Source organism: Conger conger, chromosome 7, assembly GCF_963514075.1.
Source record: "Conger conger chromosome 7, fConCon1.1, whole genome shotgun sequence".
Taxonomy (NCBI): Eukaryota; Metazoa; Chordata; class Actinopteri; order Anguilliformes; family Congridae; genus Conger; species Conger conger.
Window position 1 is genome coordinate 2,440,852 of NC_083766.1, and position 10,197 is coordinate 2,451,048.

General features: G+C 42.6%; 1 protein-coding gene across 1 annotated transcript; it reads right to left on the reverse strand.

Moving 5' to 3' along the window:
• Window positions 1-5: 5 nt before the first annotated feature.
• On the reverse strand, window positions 6-7,401 carry LOC133133884 (15-hydroxyprostaglandin dehydrogenase [NAD(+)]-like). Its single transcript, XM_061250161.1, has 7 exons — window positions 6,997-7,401; window positions 6,781-6,904; window positions 5,321-5,427; window positions 3,492-3,588; window positions 2,528-2,604; window positions 1,942-2,099; window positions 6-1,447 (listed from the first exon to the last, which is right to left on the reverse strand). The coding sequence occupies exons 1-7, from the start codon at window positions 7,087-7,089 to the stop codon at window positions 1,276-1,278; spliced, it is 828 nt and encodes a 275-aa protein (XP_061106145.1). The 5' UTR covers window positions 7,090-7,401; the 3' UTR covers window positions 6-1,275.
• Between the last annotated feature and the right edge of the window lie 2,796 nt (window positions 7,402-10,197).

The following is a 10,197-nucleotide window of genomic DNA, read 5'->3' on the forward strand; positions in this document are numbered from 1 at the left end:
ACAAGCAGATGAAAATTATTTAATTAACGAGAAAGTTGGACCTATATAAGAACATTGTACTTGCATAGTTTTGTGAATCCATGCATTTCTTATAAACATGCAGTCAGTTCAAGGAATAACATGTCCGGTGCCCACATGCATAAAAAGATGCAAAATACATACAGACAGCAGAATAATTTGTGAACAAAAATGATTAGAATATGGTTTTAAAAAATAGACACCATTCACATTGCAGGAGCTACAATATGAACATCCTCTTAGCCAGGTTGATCTTCATGAGGCAAAAAAATGTTCTTTGATGTTCTACAATGCAATGAGCAAGACACCTAACCCCCAAATGTTCCTGATGAGCTGGTTGGGGCCTTGTATGGCAGCCAATCACCGTTGGTGACATTGCGGGGCTCAGGCAGCAACAGCAGTTCAATCATTTACAATGTATTAAAACAATGTTGGTACTGCACCCCAGAATAATGGCATGGCTCTGGTTGATAATATATGTAGATATACAGTTGCCGTACTTCAGTATAGACAGATAGATCATTGCATTTTTATAGTACTTTTCTAGTGCTTTAAGAGTGATGAGGGGAAAACTCACCTCAACCACCACCAATGTGTCACACCCACCTCTGTGATGCAATGGCAGCCATTTTGCACCAGAACGCTCAGAGAGAAAGATTCTCACCACTTAAATCAAGGGATGATTAGGTGGCAAGTTGAAACAGGCAGTTTGAGAATTTAGCCAGGACACTCGGGAACACCCTACTCTTTGCGAAGAGTGTCATGGGATATTTAAAACATGCAGGTCTGTGGGAATTTGTAACTCTGGAATTTTATCTGGAAAGAGACATCAGGAGTTTAATGTCCATTTTCTGGCACCATATGTAGAAAACATTTCAAATCTCAGAAGAACAATCAGGGTGAAGTTTCCTGAGAGTGAGGTGAGGAGGATTCTCAAGAGTAACTGAAGAGTTAAATGAAGATAGCCTTCCCTTCAGTTAACTCTTTAGGGGTGGGTTTCCCGATAACGTTGGCTCTTCGGATAAACAAGTATGTTAGGTTTTTAATCATCTCAGTACATGGGTTTCCCGAACACACTCGTTAGACAGGCTCTTAAGAGGAACATAACAAACTTCTTTGCCATGCACATTCCTGCTAAAGGCATGAATAGTTATAGGTGGAGTTTCACATCATATGTTTCTTTGCCAATCAACACTGAAAAACAAAGTGCTCAGAATGTGAGAACATGTCACATTATCATTAAACTATAACTACCATTTACTGGGAAGGGGGCTTAGGCTCAGTACAGGGAATATGGGCCTTTAGATCAAGCATGAATTCCTTTGGAAAATCCACGTAGCTGCAGCCTTCCTCTTTCACCACCATCACTGCCCCGTTCTTGTCCTCATCAGTCACCAGCTGCAGGAACCCCTCAGCCACCGCTGGTACCCTGAAAACACAACACCCCCCCACCCCTTAAACAGAGACAGAGCCACCACTGGTACCCTAAAAACACACAACACCCCCCACCCCTTAAACAGAGACAGAGCCACCACTGGTACTCTAAAAACACACAACACCCCCCACCCCTTAAACAGAGACAGAGCCACCACTGGTACCCTAAAAACACACAACACCCCCCCCCCCCTTAAACAGAGACAGAGCCACCACTGGTACCCTAAAAACACACAACACCCCCCACCCCTTAAACAGAGACAGAGCCACCACTGGTACCCTAAAAACACACAACACCCCCCACGCCTTAAACAGAGACATAGCCACCACTGGTACCCTAAGAATACACTATACCCCAATCCCTTAAATAAAACACTTAGCTACCACTCTGAAAAATACTTTTGGGGTTATGCAGCAGATAAATGATGGTCATGGTGCCACTGGCGACTGGTTTAGTGAGAACAGACAGAAGCTTTGAGAGGAACTCACTCGATTATCCCTATTCGCGCTTGAATGTCCTGGACTAGGTGGAAGAGGTGGACATGCGCTGTTCCCGCATTGGACATGAATTCGAGGAGGGGAGTTTTGACAAAAGTGGGACAGAGGGTGTTGATCCTCACGCCATACCCACTCATCATCGAGGCATCCTGTAACACACACACACACACACCATGGAATCATCAGTCCCTTATGTAGATAATTCAAATGTAAATGTTTTGCTACAGATACACTGACAGTGGTATGCAAAGGTGAGGGCACTCCTGGTCAAATTGCATGTTTTGTTGAATCACAAAGTGAAAAGTTGCAATTCAGTATAGCAACTTGATAGCAACTGACTATTTTAAAGCCAATAACGGCTTTGAAATTCACAGTTATGATATTAACAAATGTACCTCATTTCGTTAAACAAAACGTCTATGGGAAAAATCCCTCTGGGAAAAAATCTGCAGAGAGAACCGATGGCTCAAAATTGCTATCTCTCTTCAAGTTTTTATGAATACAAACTGTAGAACTCTAGGAGGGCAGAACTACATAACAGATTAGAGGTGTCCATGTTTCTCCTGACGGAACTTACTGCCACAGACCGGCTGAACCCAACTACTGCATGTTTGGTAGCCGCGTATACAGGCAAGATTAAGACGGGACCCAGGCCTGTTGGGTGCAGACACAGATCAGCCAATATCAGTCATCTAGCACAAGCAGACAATGAAATTCATCCAGCAAAGGCAACAATCCACAGCATTATACTTGTTAAGGCATCTATTATAATGAGTCATACTCAATGTTATTTATACATGCTTAGAACGAAACCTAAACGCAGAACTTACAGGATGTCCCGAGAGAACAAAACTAATGTCTGACACCACACCAAACATATTTGTTGACAAAAGGAGAAGACAGTTGACACAAGCCTCGATGAACGTGCTGCCAGTTGGGACAAGAAGAAGGTAACAATCATATGTTTAAGCCACAGAATTATAGTGGTTCTCATGTTCTTTGCGGCAAAAAAACTCTTGATCAGTTTTTTGTTGCCACAAGAACACCAAACTTCAGATGCCTGTTTTATGCGATCATTGCCAGCTAGCGATTGTGTTGGAAGTCCCATAATGTCATCTTCTGAATCGTCGCGTTCTCCACCTGAGCATACTAATTGTAGATCAATCCCTCTTCAGTGGTTCATACAAATAACCTGTTGAATTTTCTAAAATTATGATAATGATAATGATGCCTAGCTCAAAAAAAAATCTGCTAATTCTCTGCATGATTTTGCTTATATACTCCACTGTGTTTCCATTAGATTTAGCAGTGTCTGGTTTGAATTGTCAATGACTTGATGTCACAGTGTTGACAGCTGAAACCGGACACGGCTAAATCTAATGCAAACACAGTGGAGTATATAAGCAAAAAAACAGCCCGGGCCATTTTGAATCTCCTGTCAAGCAATGATTGAGAACATTAAAAACATTCAAATACAACAAGGGAAAAATATACAAGATGTTCCCAGGACAGATCAATGCTCAAAAAAGCCGTAAAACTACCTGCAGTGGAAGCTGTATTGACTATGACCCCTCCTTCTCCTCCAGTGTCCTTCTTCATGTGCTGAAGTGCCAGATAGGTGCCCCGAATCACTGCATTCTGTCAAAAGACATGGAAGATTGATCACCAACATACAACACCAGATTACATTCACACATCATTGTCTTGCTGCATGATAAAGTTCCTCCCAATTAGTTTGGATGTATTTCTCCATATGTTGGCAGACAGACTGTTTTTGTCAACTTCTGAATTCATCCTGCTGCTAGCATCATGAGTAACATGATCAATAAAGATTAGTGAGCCCACTCCAGAAGCAGCCATGCAAGCCCAAGCCATTACACTTCCTCCACCGTGCTTTCATAGATGAGCCTGTATGTTTTGGATCATTAGCAGACCCTTTCTTTCTCCACACTTTGGCCTTTCCATCTCTTTGTTAGAGATAATATTGGTTTCATTCCATACATCTTTGTTCCACAACATTTGTGGCTCATCTCTGTACTTCTTTGCAAATTGTAATCTTGCCTTCCAGTTCTTACTACTGATGAGTAGTTTGCATCTTGTGGTATACTGCCCTGTGGAGATTGTTTGTGATGTCACTGACTGATGTTTTGGGGGTTTTTCTTCACAGCTCTCACAATGTTTCTGTCATCAACTGCTGTTGTTTTCCTTGGTCACCCTGTTTAATGTCTGCTGCTCAGCATGCCAGCGTTTTTTTTCTTTTCAGGACATTTTAAGTTCTTGTACAAGCTATCCCCAATGTTTGTGCAATGGCTCCGATTGATTTCCCCGCTTTTCTAAGCTTCAAATTTGTTTGCTTTTCTCCCAAAGACAGCTCTCTGGTCTTCATGTCAGTTTATCTTTTCTAACACAAATGCAAGCTTCACAGGCAAAGACCAAGACTAAAACCAAGAGCGACTTAATTGTCTTCAGTGTATAGCAAAAACAAAGGAATTGACCTTGCTGTTCCAATTCTTTTGAATGACACTGTACTTTATTGAACCCTGTGGGTAATTTGTACCTGGGGAGCAATGTGGGGTTATGGGCCTTGTTCAAGGGCCCAACGGCTGTGCTGATCTTACTATGGCCACACTGGGGTTTAAACCTCCAACCTTGCTGTACCTTTTGCACAAGGCTACAGGCTGTTCCAGATACATTTACATGGTGCAATCACTGGATTCTGTTCACTATATGGAGGTGACATTGGCTCAGGGGGTAAGAGCTGTCATCTGGTAGTCTGAGGGTTGCCAGTTCCATCCCGCCCTGGGTGTGTCGAGGTGTCCCTGAGCAAGACACCAAAACCCCAATTGCTCCCAACAAGCTGTTTGGTGCCTTGCATGGCAGCCAGCCAATTGCCATTGGTGTGTGTAAATGGGTGCATTGAGTATATAGATCATTACCATAGCACTATGATAGCACTTTTCTAGACACTCAGATCACTTACAGTGATGAGGTGGGGGAACTCGCCTCAGCCACTACCAATGTGAGGTTTGGTGATACCAGCTGAGGTGGAGCGGGAGAGAACAATGTTTTGCCAATTTAATTAGGATGATTAGGTGCCTGGTTGAAGGAGCCAGGGTTGGCAATTCAGCGAGGACACCGGGGAACCCCTACTCTTTGTGAAGAGTGTCATGCTATTCTTAATGTCCACAGTGCGCCAGGGCCTCAGTTTAACATCTGACCTGAAAGATGGCGCCTCCTACAGCACAGTGTCCCCATCACAGCACTGGGGCAGTGGGGATAAATTGACCAGAGGGAAGATCGCCCCCTACTGGCCCTCCAACAGCAACTGCCAATATTCTTCATTTTAAAAAGTTATTGAAAGATATCTTACCAGATTTACTGCCACCGTTCTCTCCCAATTAGTCTCGTCCACGATCCCTGCGTTGTTGCTCATTATGTCGATTCGGGCAAACCTTTCGATGGTTTTTTGGAATGCATCTATAGGCAAAAGGAATGTCACCACAAACAATAGCATACACCCAACCCTCCTGCACTCAGTATTTACTGTTGGTTTTTCGTATGTGCAGTCCAATCTCCATTTGTCCTTTCATCCAGATTAGGGCTGAACGATTTGGGAAAATAATCTGATTGCGATTTTTCAGAGTAATATGTCGTCACAACAGTGAAGAATTTAGTTCCGGGTGGATGAGAATGTGGATGAGAATGTGCATAGCAGCTGTGTCATTTAACCAAGGTCTGAACACTGATCACGTAAAGTCAATGTTGGAATATAAAACGAATTAATGAAAACTGAACGAATTTATTTTATTTGTATGATGTATGTGATTCTTGCTAATGTAATGTTAGCAAGAATCCCCCATGTTTCTGACCTATTCTTTATACAGTATGTTTCTGACACTTTGAAACTTATGTCGGGCCTCTCTGTGCCAGCTCTCATTGCCTGTGCCAAGCACCTGAGGCCGCCCTGTAAAAGGACTGTAGGATCTGAGTTATCCTCCCTTTTAAGAAACGGGAAAAAAACTCAATCGACTGTGTGCCAGATAACATTTGACATTACAGTCGCAAACACAACAAGATTTCGGCTTAGTTAACTTGCTAACGGTTTCTACACAGCTGCGGTTCATCCGATTTTAAAGTAACATTCGCGGCAGTATCTTAGCGACCTTTGTTTACAAACATTCTGATTTCATCATTGCGATTTGCTTTATTTTGCTTTTCAAAGTCCCTTCCGTATTCTATTCACAGTGCGTAAGATAAAAAATAATTCTACAGTATATCTACAACATTAGATGCCGTGAATATAAAACTGCTCTAATACTGGACTGTGGGAGGAAACCGGAGTACCCGGAGGAAACCCACGCAAACACGGGGAGAGCATGCAAACTCGGGGATTCCGAGCCCAGGACCTCCTTGCTGTGAGGCGGCAGTGCTACCCACTGCACCATGCGTGCCGCCTATATATGTACATATTCCTAAAAAAATTAATTGAACTGAAAAAACAAAGGTTCACATTAAAAATCTTTTGATAACTTTAAGCCTTCTGTAAACATTTTAGGAACATGAAACTACAGTTTTGACCGCAAATACTGTGACTACAAGAACACAAGATCACAGAAAACCACCATATGATGGGTTGTAGAGAGCGGACAATTTCAGGGATATCACAGTACAACTGCTACACATCAGTCGGTCACTGTTATATTTTTTCATTATATTGCATAATTTGAGTGCTGTTGGATCATCAGAGCTGGGTGTGGCAAAATTTACATTTGGGTTCATTTTTTAGTATAACTATCCGTGTAAAATATCAATTATAAAAATATAGCCTACCTTTGAGTTGTTCGTCTGAGGTCACATCGCATTTCAAGAAAATGGTACGGTCTTCTCCGTACTCTTTATCAAAATCCGCTTTGGCGCTTTTCCCAACCGTTTCATTTATATCCAACAGTGCCACCTTAGTACACACATCGATTGTTACAAACACCATAGAAGACGGACATTCTGCAAAACAATTCGACCCTTTCGAACGTGAAGAAACATATTTACCTTTGCTCCATTTTTCAGAAGAATGTCAGAAAAGCCTTTCCCTAAACCTTGCCCGGCACCAGTTACAAGAGCTACCTTATCACTTAATGCCATAACTGGAGAAATCAGTTCAGCGTTTTACCTCAGAACTTTACAAATAATTATCACACATTTTTCACTTTGTCAATAATAATAAAAAAAGTAAGCCTATGGAACAATACCTCCGTGCGAACGATAACACCGCAGATTTTTTGTATTTAGGTTATTACTCAACCTCAAACTAAATTTGTTAAATATTTTATGAATTGCCAAATGCGCTTACTGTTAGAAATAGCTATATTTTGTCCAGAGTTATAAGTCAAGTTTCATATAAGACCGCTACGTGATATGTGATATCAGCAATAGGAGTGGGAAAGCCGTACAGATGTTGCCTTCAAGTACTGTAGGAATTATCCTACGTGGAAATTGCACTTGGATGACTAAAGCCTCAACCAGTCTGACAGGTTCTTGCATTAGGGAGGTTAAGACTTTTAGTTTCTTTGAAGGTCATAAACACATTTATATTGTGTTATCACTAAATTCTGGGAAAGATATTTTTGAAAACATAAAGGATGACATGGTATTTATTCGTGTGATATACAGTTAGGTCCGGAAATATTTGGACAGTGACACAATTTTCATAATTTTGGCCCTGTACGCAACCATTGGAGGAAGGGTTTAGGAATTGTAGCAATTTTCATACATGGTCCCCTCATTTCAAGGGACCTAAAGTAATTGGACAATTGACTCAAAAGCTGTTTCATGAGCAGGTGTGGGCTATTCCCTTGTTATTTCATCATCAATTAAGCAGGTAAAAGGTCTGGAGTTGATTTCAGGTGTGCCATTTTCATTTGGAAGCTGTTGCTGTGAATCCACAACATGCGGTCAAAGGAGCTCTCAATGCAAGTGAAACAGGCCATCCTTAGGCTGCGAAAAAAAAAAGAAAAAATCCATCCGAGAGATAGCAGAAACATCAGGAATGGCCAAATCAACAGTTTGGTACATTCTGAGAAAAAAGGAACGCACTGGTGAACTCGGCAACACAAAAAGGCCCAGACGTCCACGGAAGACAACAGCGGTTGATGATCGCAGGATCCTTTCCATGGTAAAGAAGAACCCTTTCACAACATCTAGTGAAGTGAAGAAGACTCTCCAGGAAGTAGGCGTATCATTATTCAAGTCTACCATAAAGTGAAGACTTCACGAGAGCAAATACAGAGGGTTCACCACAAGGTGCAAACCATTCATAAGCCACAAGAATAGAAAGGCCAGATTAGAGTTCGCCAGAACACATCTAAAAAAGCCAGCCCAGTTCTGGAACAGCATTCTTTGGACAGATGAAACTAAGATCAACCTGTACCAGAATGATGGGAAGAGAAAAATATGGAGAAGGCTTGGAACGGCTCATGATCCGAAGCACACCACATCATCTGTAAAACATGGTGGAGGCAGTGTGATGGCATGGGCATGCATGGCTTCCAATGGCACTGGGTCACTAGTGTTTATTGATGATATGACAGAAGACGGAAGCAGCCGCATGAATTCTTAAGTCTATAGGAACATTCTGTCTGCTCACATTCAGCCAAATTCAGCAAAGTTGATTGGACGGCGCTTCACAGTACAGATGGACAATGACCCAAAACATACTGCGAAAGCAACCCAGGAGTTTTTCAAGGTAAAGAAGTGGAATATTCTACAATGGCCAAGTCAATCACCTGATCTCAATCCGATTGAGCATGCATTCCACTTGCTTAGGACAAAACTTAAGGCAGAAAGACCTGCAAACAAACAACAACTGAAGACAGCTGCAGTCAAGGCCTGGCAAAGCATCACAAAGGAGGAAACCCAACGTTTGGTGATGTCCATGGGTTCCAGACTTCAGGCAGTCATGGCCTGCAAAGGATTCTCAATGTCCAATTACTTTAGGTCCCTTGAAATGAAGGGACTATGTATGAAAATTGTTGCAATTCCTAAACCCTTCCTTCAATTTTGATGTAAATACCCTCAAATTAAAGCTGAAAGTCTGCACTTCAATTGCATCTCGATTATTTAATTTCAAATCCATTGTGGTAGCGTACAGGGCCAAAATTATGAAAATTGTGTCACTGTCCAAATATTTCCAGACCTAACTGTATTGCCTTCAATAGGGTGACATTAAGAACAGACTTCTGAAAGCCTGAACAGGTCTGATGGCTTCGTGTTTCAGTGTAGCTATGCTGGCACATGATTCTTTTAAAATAAAAAAAAACATGAATACTTGGCTATTAGACAAGTAGACAGTAGTTTCTCATGTACAATGCCATTTATATTTCTACAACGTACAGTTGATTAGACTAAGCAGGAGACAATCCTCCCCTGGACCAATGCAGGGTTAAGGGCCTTGCTCAAGGGCCCAACGGCTGCACTGATCTTATTGTGCCTAGACCAGGGATCCCAGTCATGTAAATGGTAAATGGTTGGCATTTATATAGCGCCTTTATCCAAAGCACTGTACAATTGCTGCTTCTCATTCACCCATTCATACACACACTCACACACTGACGGCGATTGGCTGCCATGCAAGGCACCAACCAGCTCGTCAGGAGCATTTGAGGGTTAGGTGTCTTGCTCAGGGACACTTCGACACAGCCCAGGCGGGGGATCGAACCGGCAACCCTCCGACTGCCAGACGACTGCTCTTAAGGCCCGGACACGCCAAACCGACGGTCGGCCGCTGAGCGCCGACAAAGATCGCCTCGCGTCGATACGCGTCGTTAATGTTGGCTGTGCCGAACACACCGCAACGACGGTCCGCCGACGGCCGAGGTAATAACTCTCCACACCAGCAGGTGGCGGTAGTCTGTATTTGTCTTTCAAAAAATGGAAACCGGAAGACCCGGAAATGCGTTTGCATTGCGTTGGACCTAGAAGCAGCCATTGTCTCGCTCACAACAAAGTTTGCAGCAATTTCCTTGTTCTCTCGCTATTTAGTAATACTAATCGAAAATTATGTCTGGTAGTGATAGTAACTTTGGAATGGCACTGGCTTTTTGTCTGTGTCCTCTTGACTTCCTCGTTTGCTTGCTTTCGTCGCTTCCGTTTCTCTTCTCGTGCACTGATTCGCTAGCTGGACAGCCAATCAGAGAGCTCTCTCTCATCGACGGCTCCGGGGGCTCCGACGCCGATTCAACATGTTGAATCGGC